The sequence below is a fragment of the Tinamus guttatus genome, unplaced genomic scaffold, assembly GCF_059628265.1.
Source record: "Tinamus guttatus ecotype Peru unplaced genomic scaffold, ASM5962826v1 Tinamus_guttatus_pri_ptg000045l, whole genome shotgun sequence".
In the NCBI taxonomy this organism is placed as follows: domain Eukaryota; kingdom Metazoa; phylum Chordata; class Aves; order Tinamiformes; family Tinamidae; genus Tinamus; species Tinamus guttatus.
The window spans coordinates 3,073,762-3,097,355 of NW_028288579.1; the positions used below are offsets into that span (position 1 = coordinate 3,073,762).

The window sequence follows — 23,594 nt, forward strand, 5'->3', positions numbered from 1 at the left end:
CCAACTCAAATACAGTAGCTTCACAGGGAGGTCACATGGAAAGAATGCCCTTGAATGACGAATGTACAATGTGGAGGAATAATTTATATTCCTTTTTTTTTTTTCTCACAGCTCACAGCAAAGCCTTTTGCTGGCAGGTCATGCAGTTAATTGCTTTTGGGGTTTTGTCAGTTTGGTGAACAATCCTAAACATAACTAAGTCTTTCTGCGAATAACATGGAAAATGTTTTTGGAAGCTTTGGGCTTTTAAAACAGAAGTTTACATGACCACAGATCCAAGATTCTTTCTGATGGATGGAAAGTCTGATGAGTGGCTTTTGGATCAGATGCCTCTCCTGTACTGGAGGCTACAGCAGTTTTTACTAGAGGTAGTAGTTCATACTTGAACTGAATGAAATGACTTTCGTATTGCCATAAATATGCAATGTCAATGGAGACCTAAACTTAACAGAACATCTGATACTGTGTCCATGTCGCATCACTGGCTAGTTGCTTGCAAAGAGAAGAAATCAACTTTCCCTGGTTTATATTCAATCAAATGTGACCTTTAATTTGGAAAGTTGAGTACAGTAAAAAAAACTGCCTGTGCGGTAGCCTTTAATAAGGACACATAAGCAAGCCCCACACTATTTATTATACACTGTTAATGTGATCTCTCTGGGACATCCTGTTTTCAGCAAGATTGACAGTGGAGCAGTCTCGCCTCTTCGGAGTGCTCAGCCTAAACATCTCCGTGCACTGCAAACAAACACATACCATGTCTTGACAACAGATTTCGAGAAGAATGACAAAAGGGGCAATCATAAATCAGTGAACACAAAATATTTTCACTCCTTGTTGTAGAAGGCTGCTTTTATTAAACACCAAACAGAATGGAAACTGTCATACATGTAGGTGATTCATCCCTGCGCATGTGCCCAGCTGCTACCTACACACTTGTAAACCTTGCAGCTCTTGAAGCTAAGGCAGATTTACACTGCAGAAATACATTAGTTTGCATCATGTTCCAGGAAGAGCCTTCCTCAATTTGTTCACTTTTCCAATTCTGTTATTTAAGGCTGAGATAGTCCATTTTGCTTTTCTGTCTTCTTTTGGAGCAATCTCCCTGGAGACCTTTTGCTCTAGGACATAATTTGTATCCATTCTGATGCTCCAAAATTACTTTGATTTCCTTTGAAGGCTTATGGTATTTGAATTCCTAAATACCTAGCACACTGCTAAAAATAGTTTCTGAATTATCCCCCCAAAATTTAGTTTTTGAAACACTGCCAAAAGTGAAACATCTCTAATTTAAAGTTTGATATACTCAGTTAAAAAACATCAAACTCTTGGTTTGATAGGACTGTGGTTCATTTTAAGAATACATATAAGCAAAAATATGAATCCAGTTGCAATAAGTGCACGGGTGCAAAATTGCAGAAAATTAAGGTAAATGGTGGTTCCAAATTTTCTGTAGCTGTTTGTGTTCTTCATCTGCTAGAAGAAATTTGCTTAAGAGATTCAATCTAAAGTGGATTGAGAATCATCTAACACCATAATACTCAATTCAGTAATGGTGCCCAAAGAGGCTTGGAAAGGTGGGACTGCAGGCAGCAGCGTCATCAGTACACAGGGAATCCTTCTAAATTTACATGAATCTGGGTTATTCTTCTTGCTTTAAAAATGAAGCAGCACGTATCGTCAGCCTGCCACTTGTGACCTGCCCAGCACGGCCAGCCTTAAACACGAGGCATGAGAGCTGGAACAAAAGTGCCGCATTCTATGGATAGAATAATAATTTAATTTAAGCAAATATTGATACAGCATAAAAAGGCAGTCACTTCAACCACTTCTTCTTTAATAAGATACAGATACCCAGTAACAAGAAGCAGCAGGATGAGATGTAGCAAAGAGGCAGAATATTTTAAATCCCTGAGATTAAGGCCTTCACACCCTTGATTCAGTCTATTCCCCTCCCAAAGATGTATTTAGTAATACAGAGTTCCAGTTCCTATTGTAAACTTTAAGTAATTTACCTTCTATGTTTTTTGCAGGCAGATAATTCAAGAATGACCAGTTCAGGTAACAAAGTGTTTCCACCCAGACATTGCAGCTCCATTACTCTGTTTCAGTAGGAAGCCAACCTGCAAGGCCACAAAGGCAGAGCCAGGCATAACACACACACACAATTCCCAGGACTAGTTGAGACATCATTTCCTAGCAAGGTCGTTGGCATCTCTTGTCCGGGGATGTGGAATTCCTCTAGCTGACATACAGACAAGCAGCATAAAGCTGGGGTCAAGTCAAAAATGAAGTACTTTGAAAAGAAGGCAGCTGACTTTGGTAATACCTTGTTGATCGATGGCTCTTCCATTCAAGATGGAAACAAAGGTCTAATAAAATTCAAGGCTTAAGCCAACTAAAACAAAATTATTTCCAGTGTTAGAGGTGTTATCCAGTGCACTGTATGATAGCCATTCCTGTAAGTGCTAAATATCAGTCCAAATAAATTGGATGTGGCCTATGTGCTCTTGGAATAATTATGGCAAGCATTTTGCATGTCCTTCAAGAAAGCAGGCACACCACTCTGTAAAAACAAAAGTAGAAGAGTCATTCATCTATAATGTAGTTAAGAAAGACTGTAGAATCCCTGTTATATAGTGCAAGGCTTTCAAACAAGCACAAGACATTCTAAGATCTGGTACAAAACAGTAGACTGTTCCTTTAATGCTCCCTTGAAGCTTTATTGAAGTTTGCCAATGTTAAGACTATTCACCTGAGATATGAAACACGGATTTGCGCTTTTTATGGCACAAATTTACCTACATGGGTGACGGAAAGTCTTAAAAACAGATTGCATAAGAGCTAGAGGGGTCAGTGCATCCATTTCTAAAAACAACCCAACATGCAGGGGGCGTATTTTGATACCCCGAGTAGATATTAGGGACAGATTAGCGAGAGACAATTGTACTGCCAGCCTTTACTCACCTTGGCAGCCCAGTTGACCAGCCACGATGGGAGCATGCCACCAGGATTATCAAAATAGTACATATAGACTAGGTATGAGAGAGAAGAGTTAACCACAAACCATTTTCCAGCTCTAGTTTCAGTACAAGCTCTAACACGGTATGACAGAAGCTGTCAGTGTGCATGACTGAAGCACCAAGTATAACAGTTGTCCTTGAATTCTATACAAGTCAACTTGTATTAAAGTGAAATGTCAATAAGTGTAGCATTATGCTGTAAGAATATAGTATAGTCATAGAAGTCTAGTATAGACGTATGGAGATGTATGAACTATAGAGTTAATTCTCAGTTAACTCTTGGGGAGCTGAAAGAGTCCTAATTTAGTCTATTCCAAACCTTTTCACATAACCAGTCCTGTGAAATAAGGCTATGTTTAAAGGATTCATCTCCCTCAGGAGTCATTTCCTCAACAAGCCTTTTCATCTACAAATTTGTCACACATATTACTTAAATCATTTGCTGAATTAAGCAGTTTCCAGTTACTATCAAACTTTACCCAACTGATTGGTAAGAAAACAAGTATTAGACAGGCTGCAGGGGAATGAAATGACCAGTAGCTCAAGCTCAATTTCCTAGCCAGCTGTTAAGAATCATTCCTTACAATAGTAAAACAATGCACTGAATTTTTCAGCAAGTTTCATTCATTTTTAAATACTCCCAGTGGTCTGCATATTACTTTACAGGAACTGTATTTTGCTCAGACTTTTTAATCTCCCTCTTTGTGCATTTTGCAAATATGTTCCTTGCCTACACAACTTGTGGTTTTTCTTTCTTGACCTCTTACCTTTAGATCCAGTCTTGCCATCACTTTCAATTGCGAGACTTTGTTTGTAGCTTTGAACTCTGATAATCCCGGGCTTTTCTGGGAACTGGGGAACAGACACACTCTGAGCTAACACAACCCAGATCTTCCGCCCATCAACATCCAGCACTCGGCATTCGCGAATATAGACATACTGTATTGCGAGTTGAGGAGACATGTCAAAACAGGCTGTCAGTTTGACACCTGATGCAAGGACAAGGGAACTGCATTACAAATCCCAGCCCCTTCTAGTGATTTCTTACACTTCCACAGGATCCTGCCCTACGCAGCAATAATTCTGCTCTGCAAGGTTTTAAGTTGCCTGTGAGGAGGAACACCCACACTCTTCCTCATGCTATTCATATTTGTGTAACATGAGGACTGCAAGACCTTAAATGAAATACAGCACAGCACTAATCAGTACATTGTCAGTGTTCCCAAATGACCAGGTGAAAAACTGCAAGGAAAACAAAAAGCTTGAAAGGATACATCTCTGTTTGAGAGAGGAAAAGGGTACTTCACTTCCCAGTAGATTATTTTTTCACCATCGTAAGTTTTCTCATACAGTTCTACAGTTGAGAAAGGAAGACAGTTAGATGTATTTAATTTCCTCTGCAGCACACACAGGACATGAAGAAGTGTTCAGAATACGCCTGCCAAACACAGTGTGCGAGTAACCTTCACACCCAAATTGATATGCGTGTGCTGGGTGTGGTAGCAGAAGATTTTAAGAACTTCCTATGGGCCATGATTGTTGACGAACCAAATGCACAAGAGGAGGAGGCCTGTGGTTTTCTGCTGCTTCTAAATTCATTAATGAAAGAAAAAAATCCAGCAGAATGCAGAGTCAAATTCCCTTTCAGACTGTTACTCTTTCAAAACCTTTTCATCCCAAAGTGTTTTCCTTGTCTGTGCAAAGTCAGGATAATTCTAAACCACCAGCAGATCGCTCATTACCCTTGTAAATGATTCTGAGCTAAGGTGGAATTAAGACAAGTATTCCATCCTAGTGTTTGAAGAGCTCTTACACGAGGGGTGAATGAAGTCTTGAAACGCTATTAGGAAGTTCCAGCAGGATATCTAGGCAATGCAGGACATTAGGCTGCAACAGGTTAACATGTCACCATTGCACCACCTTTACTCTGCCTGGAAATGAAGTTGGAAGGAGGATGAATTGCAGGAGGGCGGGGAGGGATGCAGGAGTCGCCAGAATGTGACAGTGACTCATCCCGTAAGAGAGGAACAGTGTGGCAGAAAGCAAGTTTAGTTTAAATCAAGCACATAATCAATTTGAGATATTCAGCTGTGCACTGTCAGGCAGCTCAGCTGTCCTCTCTTCCTGCAAGAACGGGCCTCACGGGGCCCTGGGAATCAATGCGGGAGCCGGGGCACGGCCCTGGTGGGTACAGGGCGCTGGGGGCCGTGAGCCCAAGCAGCCCCTTGGCGTTAAGGCTGCTCCTGCAGCTGAGCTTACACACGCGGCACGGTTAGCGCAGCCTGGCACAGCACTGGAGGTGCTTGCAGAGGAAGGCCGGAGCCGACGCGATTCAGTGCTGAGGCGCGAGGGCTGCCACCGCGGCCGGTGCTTTCCCCACGTCACGCGTTCCCAGCGAGGCTCCCTTAGCGTGCCCTGAAGTCAGCTGGCACCGCTGAAACAACCCGTCTGCTTCTGCAGCGGGGGAAAAACTCCAGTGGGGTTGTGCTAGGCTAAACCGCGATGGTTTCCACCAGAGGTCACTGGAGCATTGCTTTGTTACCTTCCAACTAGAGCTTTGCTCGCTTTTCTTCTTGCAAAGGAGGAAGCAGCATAGAAAAGGATGGTTATCACTACTGCACTGTCTCTACAGTTTACTGAATGAGTGGGTTGTGTAAATTTTTAAGCTAAAAGTCAAGTCTTATACATTTAAAGAGTTAACTTACATAGGACACTAACTTTACATGCCAACACAAGTATTGTAATTTACAGATGAATACATCATGGTCATATAAAGGATATAAAGGCCAGCTCTGCAACATTATATAATTTCTAGTTTAAGGGTATAGCTTCCCCCAACAATTTCCTTTCTTTTCTCTGAAAAGGCATTATAAAAAATAGAAAGCATTTGTTTAAGAACTGAAGCAGTCAGTTCTCTTAAGCACATTTAAACCAGATTCTGAAGCCACCAAGGTAACCTAAGCTAACATGGCATTTTTGACATACACTATAATAGTATCTGCATATTTGAAGTCCAGCTCCTTCTGTTTCACCTATAGGAAAGAGGCCTTTTTCTACAAGAAATTTGTTTCCCATTATTACAACATCTTTGGCTAGCAATCTGATCAGCTGAATCCTTGTCTTGTCACTGGTGACTTAACATTCAAAATGTTCTAACATCACAGGAATATCCAGATCCAACTCCCTATTTTAAAGGCCATATTAAACTTAAAAAAAAAAAGAATTGCTTATTCATTTCTCTGTAAGAATCCTAAATCAGTAATCACTCCCTTGATCCGTGCATTTCTTATTCTGAAAGGTGTCAAGAAAAACTTCTGAACATACTGAATGTTCAGAAAAGACAGTCCATCCTACATGATAAAGCCATTTCAGTTTTTAAACCTCTGCTGCAATATGCAAAGATACACAAAGGTGGCATAGCTGTTTCCCCACAGAACTTCTAATAAACTTTCACTTAAGACTCACAGGAATGACTCTACCACAGGTTGCAAGGTGCTCCAGTAACAAATGAGGCCAACTGGATGCTTTAACCAATATAGAAAGAACTTCCAAAGGATAGCTACATGTTAGCTGTTCATGTCAGTGCTAACTTGTTTATTTGCAGAATGCAACATTATCTCAAAAAAAAAAACCCTAAGTATGGCTCAAAAGTCCTTTGGACAAAGCAGCTTTAAAATACTTTTGAAGAAAAGCATTTGTGGAAAGAATCAGCGTGGTCAAGCTTGCTTTTAAACTGTCTAATCAGCTTACCTTTAACATACTGATCCCATTGTTTTCTAAAATCTAAATCCATGTAGACATCTGCACATAGTTCTGGTGGACAGTCAGCAAGACCACCATAGATTTTGTATTCATAAAGTCCTGATTGCTGTGGAAAGAGAATCAGGAGAGGAAAAGTCACACAGGAAAGGGAAGTATTCTGCAGCAGAAAGAACAGCTTCCTTCAGCTGTTAGGTGGGGCATGTACTACAAATACCATCAAGAGCTGTGAAAGTAAGTGTTCAAAAAACAATGCCAGATCCAGTCTTTTAACTGCTCTCTTTTTGATCTATTCATTAGATTTTAAATGCACACAGGCTGACCAGCCCAGTACAAGGGCTGTTCCTTCCCTTACACCAGCTACCCTTTTACTCCATAAGCAGTTCCAAAGGGAGCGTGTCTCTTCCCCTGCACCCTTCCCTTTTCATTCCCACTAGTCAGTGGGCAGTAAATCCTGCTCAAGCTCATCAGAAGATGAACATTAATTGCTATGGCAGAGACTCAAGGGCCTATAAATGAGGGGCCTAAGAGTTTCAACCATATCCAAGGAGTTACCAAATAAATAAGGGGCCTAAGAATTTCAACCATATCCAAGGAGTTACCAAATACTGCATAATTCGGAATAGTAGGTCTTGCTGCAAATTATTCTTGCTGCATACTGTGATACATGGAAATTTTATAATTTTTGTGTTTATGCAGAATACACACTACATATATTTTCCTTGAGAATTACCTATTTTCTTTCTGTAAGCTGAGAGGGCGGGGTGCAGGATATCTCTTGTGTTAATGCCTTTAATGTTTCTTGCAGCATATGGAAACTCCATCTGTGCCTACGGAGCAACGTTTGCACTATTGTTAGTACCAGTCCAGAACGAAATTAAAACAATGAGAGTATTTTGAGGATACAGTGTGGGAGTGAAATTCAAACTTTCCCAAGGAAAGGGAGGGAAGGATTATACAACTGTGTTGATGAATGGTTTATCTGATGTGTGTAAATATACATTTATTACAGGCACCACAACAGTAAATTGTATTTCTCCTTATCCTTCCAGTAATTTAGGAAAGTCTTATTGCCCCATGTCTTGAGGCTGCTTTCATTGAGCAACTGCAGTTATTTTCTATTCTTTTCCTGGACTTTGATTCTGAACTTTGTTGTGAGAAGTAACAAATCCAGCCCACCCCAAACCTTAGTTCTTAGGCAATATTCAAAGATAGCTATTTTTCAGCACACTCACTGTTTCTTTTCATCCTTTAGCTCCTCTTCATCTCTTTGGAGGAGAAAGTCAGACAGCAATTATCTCTCATTTAAACCATGATAAATTTAGCATAGCATTGCTCTTTGTACCTTAGTGAAAACAGACTGCAGTTTTGCACTTCCAAACAGAGCATAGCTTTAGGAACACAGACTAATATATTGGCTTATTTGGTCCTTTGCTCCTAGAGCTTTTATGTAGCACCCAATAGACAGCGAGAAGTGGCTGTAATGCTTGTTGATCCAGGATTATCCAGAGATGTGCTTACAGTACAGACCTTTGAAAAGGCAATAGATGGAGCTTCCAAAGGTTCAAATACACCTGGTAGCAATAAAATTTACTGTCACAAAATCCAGAAGCAGTTAAATACAGAGTGCAATTTAGTTCTGCAATACACAGTCTTCTGATTTAGCCGGAAGGATTCTATTCTGCTACTACTGTTGCCATTTTCATGCTGTAAGAGGGTTTTTTAACCCCCCCAAAGAAATATTCAGGGGTGTAAAAAAATGGCAGTTTTTAAGGTAGCAAATCAGACTTTCCCTGCGTAGCTTTGCATTTCCCACAGACCAGGACATAGCAGAATTAGCTGCACGGATAGGATGTGGGCCTCAGTGTCCGCATCAGCTCACGAGAGACCCAAGAAGGGAAGGTGCCGTCACCTGCCACGTTCCAGTCTGTAGGGACAGGAAACGCCTGGCGTTTCGGGGCAGGCCTCGCCAAGCACCGCAGCTTCCCCTGCAACCGTAGCCGGGCTTGGGCAAGACGGGAACCTGATGCCTGGCGGATGGTTACGGCTTCATGTCCCTGCACAAACCGCTCTGGGAATCGGGCGGTGCTCCAGCTGAGCACGGACACTGTGTTTATCTCTGCACCTTGCAGCTGGCTCAGCAGTGAAACACTGGGAAGTGCAGGTGAACTGGGGAAAGTGGGAAGCAGAACCACCTCACGTCACCTTTACCGCATAACCTAGTTATATTATGGTTAATAAAGCTGACATGACAAACAGCCAGGAGCTTATAGAAGCTTTGCAAGCAATAATCACAAAACTAGGAAAAGGGGATGGATGCAAAACCCGCCACCAAGTGGAAATGCAGGACTTGGGGCTCTCTGCTCTGCGACCCGGCTGCTGCGGGGGCTCCAGCCCGTCCGGAAGGCTGGGCTCTGGAAAGGAGCGGCCTGGGCCGCTCAGAGCGGGGTTTCGCCCAGCGCCTCCCGAGCTCCCGCCGCCCCTGGGGGCCGCGCAGCCCCTCGGGGCGCTCCGGGGCCCGCGCAGGCGGCTCGGGGCTGCCGAGGGCCGCGGCCGCCCCCGCGCGCGGCGCCGCCGAGCCGCTCTGCCCCGGCGCGGTTAATGGCATTAGCGGCAAAGCCGCTTCCCGGGAGCCCGCGGAAACGGAGCCGGGGCCAGGCCGGGGCCGCCCACCTCGTGGCGCAGCCGGTAGATCCGCACGCCCATGCTCTCCACCAGCAGCTGCCAGGCGCCCCCCGCCGCCGCCGGCGCGTCCAGCTCGCGGCAGGCGGCCCGGAACTGCTCCTCCGCGAAGCGGCGCGGCGCCTCCGCCATGCTCCGCGCCGCGGGATGGCGGCGGCCCGGCCCGCCCCGCCCGCGGCCATGGCCGCCGCCGCCCCTCCCCCGGGGCCGCCCCGCCGTGTCCCCAGGGGCGCCATGGCGGGACGGGGCCGCCCCGGCCACGAGGGGCCGCCCGCGGCGTGGGGGGCCGCGGCACCGGCTCACGGCGGGACCCGGCCGGTGGCGACGGGCCTTGGCCTGGGCGCTCGCGACCACGGAGCTCCCGCGGGCCGAGGCAGCCGCTGGTCCTGGTCCTCGGTGCCGGCGCCTGTAGCCCTGGTGCAGACTTTGCTTTATGCCTCGTTACAGCCTCCCCGTGGGGCTCTGTTCAGCCCACGGGCGCTGCAGCACCCGCCCGGAGCAGTACGGCCCGGCGCCGGGCACTGAGCCCTGGCAAGGCCGGCACGGTCCTGCCCTCCCCAGCTCCCCTGCCGAGCCGCTCTCCTCCTTGTCAAGGGCTCCCGGCAGCCGCCTCCACCACGTCCAGCCCGTGGCGTTGGAGGAGCACCAGGGTTGGGGCTGGGGCGTGCTGAGCACGGGGGCTCCGTGTAGTCCCCGCACAGCCCGTTTGGATGGGCCTGAGGAAACCACTGGGGAGAGACCTGTGGCAGGACGGTCTCTCCGCAGCCTCCCCCTGAGCATGCAAGGTTGAGCCCGGAGTTTGTCCCGTAGCTGCTCTCTGACATCAATGTTCTCTATCTGCTCATACCGTGTCTGCTCGCTCCTCCTCACCAGAGCAGACAGGCAAACATTCCAGCTCTTCTGTTTTATTTTCATAGTAGGTTGCATGTATTGTGACCTTATTAATATTTACACAATGCATGTAAAAAAGTTGCACTTGTTTGTGTTCTTTTTGAATGACAAAGGAGCACTTTCAGTCAGCTCAGCTGGTTCTCCAAAAGACAATATATTTCTTACAATACCTTTCTTACCGCTGAGCCCTGGAAACCAAAATCTTGCCTGGGCTATGTTGACTTTAGAGGTGCTGCCCTGCTGACCCAGCAGAGCATCTTGTCTTAAAACACAATGTGAGGGAATGATCTGCAAGTGACACTGAGTTTGTCTTTTAGAAATACTTCCTTAAACACTAGATTTGCTTTTGCAGCAATTTCATGAATTTTATACCCTGTTTTTTTTTAAATACTATTCATGCTCTCAGAATGGGTTTATGTGATACTGAGAGAGCTTGTGCAGAGAGAACTTTCACCAAGTATGAAGAAGGAGGAGTGACGAGTGAAGAGCTGCTCTTGTGCAGCAGCAAGAAGGCGGCGTGTAAACGCGCCCGGTGGGTCACAGGGTCCCTTGCCTGTCTGTGCAAGAAGACTGGAGCGTCGCTGCTCCACGTTGCTGGCTGTAATAGAGTAAATGTTTTCCGTTACGCTCCGCATGGCATCAGCGCTGTCCTTTGGCTGCGGCTGGCTGGCCGCTCCTTCCTCCCCACAGCACTCTTGTGGAAAAAGAGATATTCATCTCGCTGGGCTACTCTAGGGACCCAGGCTCTGAAAAGAGGCATTGCTATGTGACCTTCTTTTTTTCTTGGTAAATAAGGAGTGGCGATTACTGAGAAAGCACAAACAGTTCTGAAAGGAGACTTTATTTTCTGTTTTCATGTATGTTTATGTAAGCGATAACACATTTATTTATCTCTTGTATGGCCACTTCAGCTGAGAGAGCAAGCTGGCCTGTGAGCCCAAACGCTTTGGTCTCCCAAACTGCCTGGGTGGCTGGGCTCTAGTCTGGGGTGACTTTGGTCACAGCAGGGATTCGCTTTTCCTAGAGCTCTGCCCCTTTAGGCATTGGGAGCTGCCTCGGGACAGCTGCTTCTGGGACCGTGGAGCCCAGCGTGAGCTGCAGCCCGGTTACAGCACAGGCCAGTCCCAAACACCGCTCAGGGACCTGGGGACTACAGAGTGACAAGAGAGGGACACGATTCCAGGACAATGGAAAGTGGTCCTGAAGGGCCGCGTGACTCGAGCCCTCCTACTGAGGAGGCCTTGGTTAACCAGCTCCTGCTGCTTTCGGGGGGAAATGGTGCCTCAGTTTACAGAGCCACACTATCAGTGGTGTCAATGCGGCTAAAACGTCCACCTCCTTTTTTTTTTTTTTTTTAAATAAAGGAAATAATCTCTATTAATTCCACCCTAACCTTTTCCTACTGCTATCAAAGGTGAGAGATCCATCAAGTTCTGTGGTGTAGGATGAGCTCAGCGAGCTCAGCTGGAGAACTCCTCTGTCGTGAAATGACGAGTGGCCGGGAAGCAAAGCAGCAGTGAGTGCTGCCGTGCCGTCCCCAGGCTGCAGGTGACTGTTGCTGTTTGTTTTGGGTACGGGTAGCCAGATGTGAGCGGGCGCTACCAGCTCTCCTGTGTTTTCCTGCTGCCGTCTCGGCATGGCACTGCTGTACTTTGAGAAATTCTCAAAGATGAAATAAAGATGTGGGGTTTTGATGGATTCAACTACTATGCAGGTATTTATATACTATTGCCATTCCATTTTGTTCAGTGCATCCCCAAATCTTTGAAGAAATGCTGAATTGTCCTGACACACCAGTTATGTGGTATACCCATTCACATTTCTATTTTGCAAAGCCAAACCAATTACAGTGTTATGCTGCTGTTGTTTTATTGACTGTATTATGTAAAAGCACTTCTTAAAAAATATTCCATGACTGTTACATTTTGCACAAAGCAAATTCTTCATCCAGAAAGCTGAAAAGTAGCAACAGCATCTCCCAACATGGACATTAATGTCCAAAACAATATATAACCCTATTCTGTCCTAGGTGAGACAAAAGGTCTAATTCCAAACTATGTCTGAATCTGCACCATGTTTCTGTATTCATTATCTAGTTTCTACAGAGCTCCATTCCATAAGAAGAGGCCTTAGAATCACTGAAGTTCTGCTGCCTCCTAATACCAAATATTTTTGTCTTTAGTAGAGTTTTAGTAATGAGTTTTAATATGCTGGACTCACAGTGTCAGAATCTCTCTCTTTTATTTTGGCTACGCCTCCTTGTGATTTATACTTTTTGGGCACAGCTTTCCAGGAAAATAATTCACTTCCCATATAGAGAAACAGGAGTTTTGTGTGACTTATTTATCAGGCCAAGAGACAATGGGTAAATTTAAAAACTTAGCTGAAGCAAAGCAGAAATTGCAGGTGTTACCTGCATGACCTAAAACGACTCATCCAGGATCTAAACAAGGGTGTTTCGATTTTGATTTGATCTGGCAAATACGTCTCACTCCCATTCCCTGTACTCTCCTAAACTGTTTATACCAGATATGGAAATACTACTAAACATTTCTTATAGCATGTATTCTGATTCTGCAAGTTATATACATACGTATAAGGCTCTTTTTTACTGGGAATATTGAAGATTGGTCTTTCTGAAATGGTTCTTTTTGTGGGTCAGACATTTAAGTATATAAGTGATACTCTATATGCTTTATGATAACTCCCTCTTATGCGGGATATCACCAAGATAATCTGATCAATAGCCCTGACTTTAACAATAGGGGATCACAAACCGTGCCAAGAAGGTCCTTTGGTGACAGGTGAGAGCTATGGGGCCTGTTCTGCTGCCCGGGGAGCTCAAGGGGGTCACACGGAGCAGCAGAGCCCGTGGGCTGGGGGACAACCGGGGCAGGGCTGGGGCTTCCTTTGGACAACGTCTGCACTTAACCCGTGCCTAAAGCCAACCCCGCTGAGCAAAGCGTCCAGGCATTGCTTGACTTTCACCTTTGCTTAAGCGCTTTTTGCTAAGCCAGATTTTGTTTATCGCTTAGCGTTTATGTAGCGCTTTTAAAGATGAAGAGTCTCTGTAGAGCCTAAATCACAGGCTGTGTTTCCCTCTGTCAGCAGGATGGTTGTGCTTCGTCCTCTCCTGCGCTTGCTCTCCATCATGAGCACAAAGGGCTTCAGATGGTTTACAAGGAGCTTAGTGCATGAAGCCTGCTGCCAAACCGTGAGAAATGTGTGCGCTCCGTTTGGTGTTGAAGGAAGAAGTGGGCCCCGGAGTGTAAACTGTTTGATATATTGAAAGAGAATGCTTGCCTGTGTGAACTTGGGGCAGCCCTGCTGCATATGCTGTTGTGCATATGTTTACTCATACTGAATTGGGGTGGGGAACTTAATAAGCTTGCTGGCAGAGAGCTCTTAACTTGAATAGATAGCGTAGATGACAAGCAGAGATTTCCCCATACCCATTCCTGTCCTTTCTCACCAGTTTCCCAAGATATTTGAGGTCTACAGAGGAACTTTCTGCAAACAAAGTATTCCAACCAGAGGCTGTGCAGAGTAGCTGAAGGCTCGTAATGTTCTTTCTACTGCTGGAGAGTCAATTTTAGCCATCTGAAATGCTCCGTGTTCATTAGATCGACCATCTGGAGAGGGAGCAGTGTGTGCTTTTCATGCCAAGGGAGCAAGATGAAATCCTATTGACCAAGGGTATTGATGTAACTGCTGCAACTTCTCAGCTCTTGGTCTGCACTTCCCTTCATGACCTTGTGTCCTGTAAATTCCTTGGGGTACTCCATGTAGGTGGAAGAATTAGAAAAGCCCTTTACAGACCATAGGCAGAGATGTATCTACCCTGACTTAAATGTCAGCTGAATGTACTGGGTGCTGCTGCAGCATTGCTTAATAAATTGCCAGAGCACAGTGATGAAGTCGCATGATCTTGTGTTTGTTTTTAGGCTTCCTCCTAGCTCAGCTGGGAAGTGGTCTTGTCGGGTAAGGATGCAGAGACCCTAACCCAGTGCTGCAAGATTCAGGATTTGTCTTCCGGAGGTGGGAGTGCAGCTCCTCAAATGTGAACTTTGTGTAGTTAGGAAAGCAGTAGAAGACAGGAATATTTACTTTCTGCTCCAGATATCCTGCCCTCTCCAGCTCTGCAGGAAGGTCAATAACAAAGCTCTAATGCACAGCAGGGTACCTGATGTTGACCAAAGTACTGGTAGAATCTAGTGGGAGTTTAAGCAGAATGCCTCACACAGCCACTCACCAAAGAGGTGTCTGTGATTATAAGTGCACTTATTTCATAAGCCTGATTACACAGAGAGTGGGTGATTTGCATAGCAATGATGAGCGAGACTGGACTCCCATGGGCTGTAAATGGTTTTAATGAGAGGGGAGCTAAAGCATCTGATACGAAGTGGAGGTTTGGTTCACTGGTTTAACTGGCTCTGCTAAGCACTACTTTCCCCATTGCAAAGCACATAACCGCATGTCATGATAAAAACAATTCACATCATACTAAACAAGGTGAAAGATTGCTTTCTAAAAGTTTCAGCAGATGCAATCAACTGGCATGTCCAGGTGTGGATTTAGGCATGAAGTGAAGTAAAAGGCAGTGGAGAGTTAGGGAATAGGCAAGAACTAACCGAGCAGAGAGCCCACAATGGTTGTGTTTTGCCAGATTAGTGAGTCACTGTTTGCTGTGCTGTTAAGGCCCGGGAGACTGTTAGAAACTCGAGGAAGCCATGAAGTATTGCAAGCGTGTCTGAGCAGAGGGAGCAACAGCATTGCTCAATTCTGGAGTAAAACCTCTCTCTCAATATGCTGCAAGGGCCCTGGAGTCTCACATGCTGCCTCGCTTGTTGTCCCAGCAGCAGGGGCTGCACCTCCTCCAAAACAGCTGTTCTGAGGAAGGAGATTTGGTGATTTAGGGCAGGTCCTAAAAGGGAACTATGCAGCGTTTAAGCATGGCAGTCCAAAACTGTGAACCTGTAACCCCTTACGCAGCTGTTGCTCCGTCCTGACGTTGCCTCAGCTGTTTGCACTGAATTTCTACAGGTGCCAAACATGCTGCCTGGGGTATGTTTGGTGCTTCTTGCCCTGTACCCCGGGAGAGGCATGTGCAGAACACGGCAGGGCTGTAAAGGGCAGATGGGATCATCCCTCTTTTAAAAGCCCGGCGGGAGGTGCCCAGTTTGCACGAGCCCCGTGTGTGCCCGCGAGCAGAACCCCACGCTCACAGGAGAGCGCCGAGGGAGGCACCGTCCTCCCCACTTCTCACTGCGGCCCTGCTGCTCCGCGGAGAGGAGTTTCACTGGCACTGGGTCTGAGAGAGCGCACGGCTTCCTGGCCTGACATCAGGGCATTTGTTTGTGCAGAAACACTGGAATTCTAAGCCCAGCTTCAAGGCCTGTTCGTGTGTATTTCAGATCAGTTCCTCAAAAAACAGTCTTGGGAGTTACCTTATGTAATACTTTTAGTAATAAACTTGGTATGACAGAGTAGGAATGTGCTAATGAAACTGTTGATGGTGTAAGCACGGGAGGGATCTCCTCTTGTCAACATAAGACCAAACATTATGTTGGAAGGCCTAGATGGGAACTGATTGTGAAAGGGATGAAACTGAGGTCATGCACATCGGATCTAAGAATTTCTTATTAGGCGATAAGATGGAGTTGCTACAGGACAAAGATATACCAACCAACCACAGAATAATTATGAGTTGTTAGTATTTCTGGTAGAAATAGGAAAATGCTTTTACTTCTGTGCCGGTTACGGGTAAGGCCACATCTGGGAAACTGATGGTCAAAACAAAAAGACTGAATTGGATTTCTTCTTCATAGGGCCTTAAAGGGTTAATTCCCAACAAAATGATCCATTTAGGCCAAATACTTTCATATCCATATCTGTGAATAAATTTAGCCAGAAGCACGATGAAGGTTCCTAGAGATCCCATGGCGAAGGCCCAGAGGTTTCCAAAGGGAGGAACAGGAACCTGTTAGTTTGAGGTGGAACTGGGTTAATGTAAGGATACAGCGTGGCACAGCTGCCTCCATAAGGAAGGACTAGGCTTTCTGGCCCAAGAGGTCCCTCCAATGCCAGTTCCCCTGAGCTCCAGCCCATGTGCCGTTTTTGCTGAAGTGCTTACGCATTTGGAGGGAGCATGAGCAAACAGGGTGAAAGGTGCCAGTTTCTTGGGTAAAGCCGTGGAGCTCTTCCAGAGGCCCCCAGCTGGTTCAGCTGCAGATGAGCCCTTGGCAGCATCTCCAGCGCGGTGAAGGTCTCAGCAGTACCCGGCGAGTGAGATCCTGGCCCAGCCAAGCTGATGGAAGCTTCGCTGCTAATTTCTGCAGGGCCAGGATTCCACCCTGCAAAAGGGAGTCAAAAGTCTGTGTGTGTGTTCAGAGACACAGAGGCTGATGAAGCACATCTGGTGCACCGCTCTTGTATCAATCACTGATAAAACAGCGCCTTTTTAAATATAAACTCTGCGTAAACTTAACCGCGGAATTCCAACGGGGCCTTTCCCTGCCTGAAGCCCCCGTCTGCTTTTTGTCTGAAAAGAGGAAAGGAAATCACGTTTAGAAAAATAAAAAGAAGCCCGTGGGCGCAGGCAGCCCCTGCGGGTTGTCCCACCTGGAGCCTCCGTTGAGCGGGATCAAGGGAAGGCAGCGCCTCCCGCCGCGGGGCTCCGCGCGCCGCGGTGCCCGCGGGCGGCCCGGGCTCGGCGGCCGCGGGGCCCGGGAGGCTGCGGCGAACAAAGCGGGGCCGGGCCAGCCCGGCGGGGCCGCCCCCCGCCTCTGCCCCGGGCCCCGGGCTGTTCCGCTCTCGGCGAGGGCTCCAGTCCCCGCTGCGGCCGCCGCATCCCGCGCTCGGGCTGGCGCCGGGCTGGTGGCCCGGGCGGCAGGGAGGTGAGGTAAGGCACGGCACGGCACGGCTCGGCACGGCTCGGCACGGCTCCGCTCCGCGCTCTCCCGGCCGGTCGCGGCTCGGGGCAGCCCGGGGGAGCTGCCCCCGCTCCAGCCGCAGCTCCCCCGCAGCAGGGTCCGCAGCGCCCCGTGCCTCCCGCGGCGGCCACCGAGGGTCCCCGGGGCTGCTCCGCCGAACGCGCCTCTGGGGATGGCGCGAGCGGCTCGGGGCGCTCTGCGGGCGCCCCGGCAGTTCTGCACTTTGCAAAGCCGGGGTAGCTCTTTGGGCGAGGGGGACTGTCCGCATCCCCCCTCCCCGCCATGGCAGGAAAACGCGAAAGGCGCGAGCCCGAATCTTAATCCTTTTGCTTAAAACTTGGTGCCGCAAAGGACCCGGCAGGCGCATCCCGCGGCGCGGGGGGACGAGCGCGGCCGCCGCTCGGGGTCGGGGGCTGATCCTGCGGCCCACGGGCCCCATGAGAGGAGCCGCGGCCCCGAGCCGCTTTCGTCGGCTAAACCCTAAAGAAACTCCGGCTCTCCCCTCAGTACAGGACGGCTCCTTATCCATTTTTTTTTCCCATGGTCACTTTAATGCAAAACCACAAACATGGGCATTATTACTTATTAGCATTTTACATAAGCAAAAAAGCAGCTCTTCTGGGTTGCACAAGATATGGGTGCAGAAACCTAGTCGCATCCCGCTGGCTCTGAATAAAATGCATAAAGGGTGCTAGGATTGTAGCGGCTGGGAAATAGCAGCGCTCCGCTGTCGCGTGGGGCTGTGTGGGGTATGGGCAGACTCCTGAGACCTTCGTTGAACTGCAGCAGGGTGAGTGTCCTGCAGGCTTAACTGACACATTTCATGTGTTTCTGCTTTTCAACTTTGTGGAGAGAAGGGGAAAAGGAGCAGGGGGAAGAAATCCTGGCTGTGAGGAGTTGCCTTGTCAGTCAATTTTGATAAAGACATTGCTTAAAATAATTAAGCTGTACATACTGGAGGGCAAATACAGGTAAATGCTGACAAAGCAATTCATCTTTTTCAAGGAATGATGCTAAATCAGTGGTTCAGGAGCACAATCAGGGAGAGACTTTCCTACTAGTGCAACCACCCTTGTTCCAGGAGCAGCTATGGGCTATAAGACAGTTTCAAGGTCTGCTTTTATTTTTCTGCAATCTAGATTACTCATTGAAAGCTTTCCTTTTTGGGTTTTCCTCCAAACTTTTCAGGAAGCCAAGCTGTTGGCTGGTTTTGTGTGCAGGGATGTATATTCAAGGAGATGGGCAAGGAGACTTCCTTATTATTAGGCAACTTCAATGATCAGCTAAATAAACTTTAGATATCTTACAGGCTTCTTCTTAGGAGCATCTGGAGAAGAATAGAAGCTTTTTGTGCTTATGAAATGTTAGCACAGTCCAGATAAACCTTCCCCTCCCCCTCATTTTAAAGTTATTATTATATACATTTATTCTCATGCACTCTAGAATGGGAATGTTGAATAAGATTAGCAACATAAATCTCTGCTGCTTTGTAAGTTTTACCCAGCTGCTTGGTGATTTCACAGCTGTTTCTGCAGCTGATAACAGTTTCCATCCCTGGGCTCTCTGTGGAGTTGTCACTCTGCACTGCTGCAGGTTCTGCCTACTCCCTGTCCGAGTTACAAATCCTGGTTTAAAAAAGTCAGGAAACAAAAAGGCTGATGGATATTAAATATAAGGGAATTATGTGTATTACTCTGAGCTCTTGGATTCAATTAGTTGGCCTTTTATTTCATTTGATTTTATTTTTAAGAGAGGGTTTTTTAGAGATTATATTACCTAGCAGAATAGATTTAAAAGTCTTTTATAATGGGAAGCATGTTGTCTTTGCCAGCTTACAGCCAGGAAAAATGAAGTGCACAGTGATGAAGTGATTTGCTTAAAGAAACTAGAGGCAAAGAAGACCCAAAATCTAAGTGATCTGAGTTGTAATTTAGTTGTTTGGTTCCCCTAGATGAAGTGAGCAATAGAAACAGAGCTAAATGAACTTTTAACTGCAGAAATTCATGTGAACTCCCGTATCCTGCCTACCGCTTTCTAGGGGCTTGCCTGGCTTGTGACACTCATCATCCAGACGTCACATCATCAAAGGAAAAACTTACATAAGGCCAGAAATCAGCGGCTGCTGCCAAGAAAAGAGGCAGAAGCCAAGCAGGATAGCGGGAGGTGGGACATCCCCTGCTCTGTTGGGTTGGGAGCCGGACACAGAATATGGCAGAAACTCTTCAAAAAGGAGCTTTGCTCCTTAGAGGCTCCTTAACACCCCAATGCTTTGCTCCTTAGGGAACCTCCACGCTGGAAGTTTGTCACCTCCGATTCATCGCCCAGCAGCATCTGACACTTCAAAGCTTGGGACGACTCTTTCTGCTGCCCGACTGCCTTGAATAGAGACAACACGTCTTGAACAGATTTTCTCTGCTTCCTAAGTTGGGTGATTTGTGACGATGGATTTTGCTTGGACCTGGTAGGTGTGTGTGCTGAGGTTGGGTTCCTTTCTTTTTTTTTTTTTGGAGGGGGGAGTGTGAGATTTTTTTCAGTAAATCTTAACCTATATTTCTTAGTGAATATTGCATGCTCCAGGGCTGAACTTTCCTCTCACCTGCCTCTGGTGTTAGCCACAGATTGCTGCAGAAACACATTCCTCCTGTGAGCTGAACAAGCTCCTTGTGCAAGTATTTCTAATACAGTCAGTGAGAGGATGCTGGTGTTTGCTGGTCTCTTTGCCTAAATTTCTTGCTCTGAAACCTGAACCAAGTCACCTGTTCGCATAAGTCAGAGTGTCTGTGCATGCAGTGAGGATCTAGTGCCCTGTTTTCTGGGGGTGAAAATAAAATATAAACATAAAATGTGAATACTCACATTTTGAATAGGGTCTGTTGCTTGTTTAAATTGCAGTATTTCAATAGAGCTTTGCTGCTTGTTTTTTCATGAGCGTCTGTCTACTTGCATCCTATTATAGGCACTGGTACTTTGCCATTGACTTAATTTTGGTAATTTGGGAGGCTTTTAAATCTGTGTTAGTTTTGGCTGTGTATATACCTTACTTCATAAATCTCTGCATGGGATAACTGAGAGATACAATTCATATTGGGCATGTATCTGAAGCAGAGGGACAGGGGTTCTGGAGACAGGCAGGAATATACTTGATTAAATGTTGAAGTCTTCAAAACTGGTCATGCATTATCCAAAAACTTTTCAAGTTAGTGGGAGGGTTCCCTGTTTCTTTCATTGGTAAAGAAAATATTTAGAGCTTTGGATAGTTATTACAATATGTTTAGAACAAAGAGATATTTTATAGGCAAAATATTCTTTTTCTTCAAATTAGTAACAAAACATTGAACAGACTGAATTCAAGTAATGATACAATTCAAAAGATGGCATTTTGGGGCCAACTTCTCCCCGCATGCAGAACTTTTGCGATGTTTTCCAGATCGGTTACACAGCAGCATAATGACACCAGCATGATTTTCATACAGGAAAGCGTGGGGATAGTCTTACACAGCAATCCCAGGCTTTCCTGGTCTCTCTCAGCTGGGTCGTGGCTGGGGACGAGGTACCAAGGTGCTGGCACAGATACGCTGGCGTTGTCTGGTTCTGATCAGGTTCCCTGCCTGCCCTTAGCGGTACCACGTATCCTCCGTGTCAGCTGCTGTCGTTAGGTGGGGACGGGGTTCCCTTCCTGGCGGTGCGGAGCACCCCGCAGGGCTGAGCCCCACAGATAACTGTGCGTCTGTGTGAAACGCTGAGCCTAACGGGTGTCCTTAGGACAGCCGGACACAGGCTGTCAAACCAGAGCTCAGCTCTCCTTCTGGCATCAGCGTTCAGGAACACCCGTACAAACCCGTGACCGGGCGCAGGGCACAGCCTGGCCGTGCGTGTTCAGAACAGTGAAGTCCTTTTGCTCACAGAGCCCAGGCAGTCAGTTGCAGGAGGCAGTGAGACACAAGCCCAAGGGCCCTCCACAATGGAGGGATATATCTTAGCAACAGGGGTGGGAGTGGTGGGAAAGGAAAAGGAGAATACAAGTATCTGGCAATTAACTTCCTAGTCACAGATGTGAAGGTGATAAAAGTGATAAAAGCGCTCTGCATTGCCAACAGCCTTCCTTGTTGTCTGGGCTGCAGACAGTGCGCGAGAGCCAGAGCTGCACAGCCCGTGCTGGGGAGGGATGGAGACCGGCCCGGGAGCTGCCCCGCAGGAAGGGCTGCCGGGCCACAGAGAGCGGGCCCTGCCCGCGCGGCGGTGCTCTGCTCGTGTGTCACTGTGTGAGACCCTGTGTCACACCGGGGTGCTCTGCTCACCCATCCCTGTGTGAGACCTTGGGGTGCTCTGCTCACGTGTCCCAGGTGAAGCCCTCCCTCACGCCGGGGTGCTCTGCTGCTCTGCTCGTGTGTCACTGTGTGAGACCCTGTGTCACACCGGGGCGCTCTGCTCACCCATCCCAGTGTGAGACCCTGGGGTGCTCTGCTCACGTGTCCCAGGTGAAGCCCTGCCTCACGCCGGGGTGCTCTGCTGCTCTGCTCGTGCGTCCTGGTGTGCGACCCTGCAGCCACCGCAGCCCCAGCCCTGCCAGGGTGGCTGCGGGGGGCCCAGGTGGAGGCAAAAGCTGTTTCTCCCCATAAAGCAGAGGCAGTTGGGCTGTGTGTGTGTGTGTATGGAGACAAGAGGAATGCAACAAGGATGGGTGACCCTTGCTGTAAATCTCCCTCTGGAAAGCAGCATGGATATGGTCTCATGGGCCTGTAAGGACCCTGCCTAGTCAGACCCATCTGAATACTTTGCTAAGTAACAACTTCTCTGAGAAAGAGTTTGTTGTTCCGTGACGCTAGAACAGCTCTGCTTGCCCCTGGCAAGTTTGACGTAAAAGGTGGGCAGCAGAGCCCGGAGTCACAAGGGAAGAGAACTGGGCTGGTTTAGAGCATCAGCAGCAGTTTGTCCTTTCCAGTGTGATGGTTCCACAGTAGGTGTCTGGGAACTTGCCCTTGGCCTGGGAGTCTAAGCTGTGCCAACTGTTGCAGGGGCAGAGCCTGGGGTCCCCAGGGGAATTCTTGTGCATCCCAGTTTGTCAAGTAACAGTAAATGCTTCTTAATTGAATATGTGCTCTTCTTTCCACAGCACAGCACATGGTCAGCAGAGCCTGCTCTAGCTTCAGAATTGACTAACCCAAGAAAACCAAGATGACAAACGAGCCCATTAAAGAGATCCTGGGAGCGCCGAAGCACCCTGATCCTGTGACTGTTGAGAAGAGCAATAACAACGAGTGTGTGATAACCACCATCCCGCTGGTCAGCGAGTGCCAGCTGACGGCAGCCACGGGGGGAGCGGAGCTCTCCTGCTACCGCTGCACCGTCCCCTTCGGCGTGGTCATCCTCATAGCCGGCGTCGTGGTCACCGCCGTGGCCTACAGCTTCAACTCCCATGGCTCCATCATCTCGGTGTTCGGGCTGGTCCTCTTGTCCTTGGGACTCCTCTTGCTGGCTTTGAGCGCCGTGTGCTGGAAAATCAGGCAGCAAAATAAGAAAGCCAAGAGGCGGGAGAGTCAGACAGCGCTTGTGGCGCATCAGCGAACCTTGTTTGGGTAAAGACACCCAGGAGAAGGCTGAGCAGAAGACAGTCCTTGTAAATCAACTTGGCTATTTATCAGTAGGTCACACTGCAGGATTTAATTTAATGTTGGAAATGAACTGGATGAAAATGGAATGGATTAAGAAAGAATCGAAAAACTCCTTAAATGCTCTTAATATTTTTCTTACTGCAGACATAGTGGTAATTCTTTCCAAGACAGAGGAAAAATCATTTCCTTCATAGAAAATGATGTCGTCATAACTCACTCCAGAGCATTCTGCAACATGCTGATCATGTTGGAAAGGGAGTCTGTGAAAACGAAGAAAATAATTTTAACTGACTTAAAATGCCAGAGATCTCCTTAAATACTGTGACATTTGATGCAGGGAGAAGTCGCAGCGTCTGAAGTGACTGCAGCGTTTTGGGCAGGTTGCCCGTGACAATAGAACATTATTGCTCAGAAAAAAGCAATAACACCCAGACAAACTGCAGATTGCTCAATAAGCTGATCCTTAGATTCTAGGTAACCTTTTCTCCTCCTGACATCTGTGGTACTTTTTCCCCCTCTTTAAAACAAACTAATATTAATTTTGTTTTGATATTGAATAGGAGTAGGTAGAAATGTGTAATTATATTGTCTAACCTAAATAACGAGGTATGAGTATAGCTTCATACATGAGACTTTTTTTGTAAATTAAAGTGGTCAGGTTTAGCACTTTTCATTATTTTGCTATAAAATGAAAA

General features: G+C 47.1%; 2 protein-coding genes across 5 annotated transcripts; one reads left to right on the top strand and one right to left on the bottom strand.

Annotated features, from left to right (window-relative positions):
• Positions 1-1,765: 1,765 nt before the first annotated feature.
• PCTP (phosphatidylcholine transfer protein) lies at positions 1,766-9,617 on the bottom strand. Of its 3 annotated transcripts, XM_088537292.1 has the most exons (6): positions 9,456-9,617; positions 6,774-6,891; positions 4,298-4,377; positions 3,791-3,962; positions 2,968-3,035; positions 2,475-2,566 (listed from the first exon to the last, which is right to left on the bottom strand). In XM_088537292.1, the coding sequence occupies exons 1-6, from the start codon at positions 9,594-9,596 to the stop codon at positions 2,501-2,503; spliced, it is 645 nt and encodes a 214-aa protein (XP_088393418.1). In that variant the 5' UTR covers positions 9,597-9,617; the 3' UTR covers positions 2,475-2,500. The 3 variants fall into 3 exon arrangements, with proteins under 3 accessions (XP_088393427.1, XP_088393418.1, XP_088393420.1); XM_088537301.1 differs by lacking the exons at positions 2,475-2,566; positions 2,968-3,035 and adding an exon at positions 1,766-2,123; XM_088537294.1 differs by lacking the exon at positions 4,298-4,377 and having other exon boundaries at positions 3,791-4,012.
• Positions 9,618-17,136: 7,519 nt separating this feature from the next.
• TMEM100 (transmembrane protein 100) lies at positions 17,137-23,233 on the top strand. Of its 2 annotated transcripts, none has more exons than XM_088538097.1 (3): positions 17,137-17,251; positions 19,568-19,748; positions 22,401-23,233. In XM_088538097.1, the coding sequence occupies exon 3, from the start codon at positions 22,463-22,465 to the stop codon at positions 22,865-22,867; it is 405 nt and encodes a 134-aa protein (XP_088394223.1). In that variant the 5' UTR covers positions 17,137-17,251; positions 19,568-19,748; positions 22,401-22,462; the 3' UTR covers positions 22,868-23,233. The 2 variants fall into 2 exon arrangements, with proteins under 2 accessions (XP_088394223.1, XP_088394217.1); XM_088538091.1 differs by having other exon boundaries at positions 17,143-17,256.
• Positions 23,234-23,594: the final 361 nt, after the last annotated feature.

Excerpts from the sequence above, each read along its gene's own strand:
- PCTP (XM_088537292.1), bottom strand. The coding sequence starts at position 9,596 with ATGGCGGAGGCGCCGCGCCGCTTCGCGGAGGAGCAGTTCCGGGCCGCC. Across the intron at positions 4,378-6,773 it reads ATGGGATCAGTATGTTAAAG|AACTGTATGAGAAAACTTAC; the intron begins GTAAGCTGATTA and ends TCTCAACTGTAG. Across the intron at positions 2,567-2,967 it reads TGGTCAACTGGGCTGCCAAG|AGTGGTGTGCCTGCTTTCTT; the intron begins GTGAGTAAAGGC and ends TTGTTTTTACAG.
- TMEM100 (XM_088538097.1), top strand. The coding sequence starts at position 22,463 with ATGACAAACGAGCCCATTAAAGAGATCCTGGGAGCGCCGAAGCACCCT.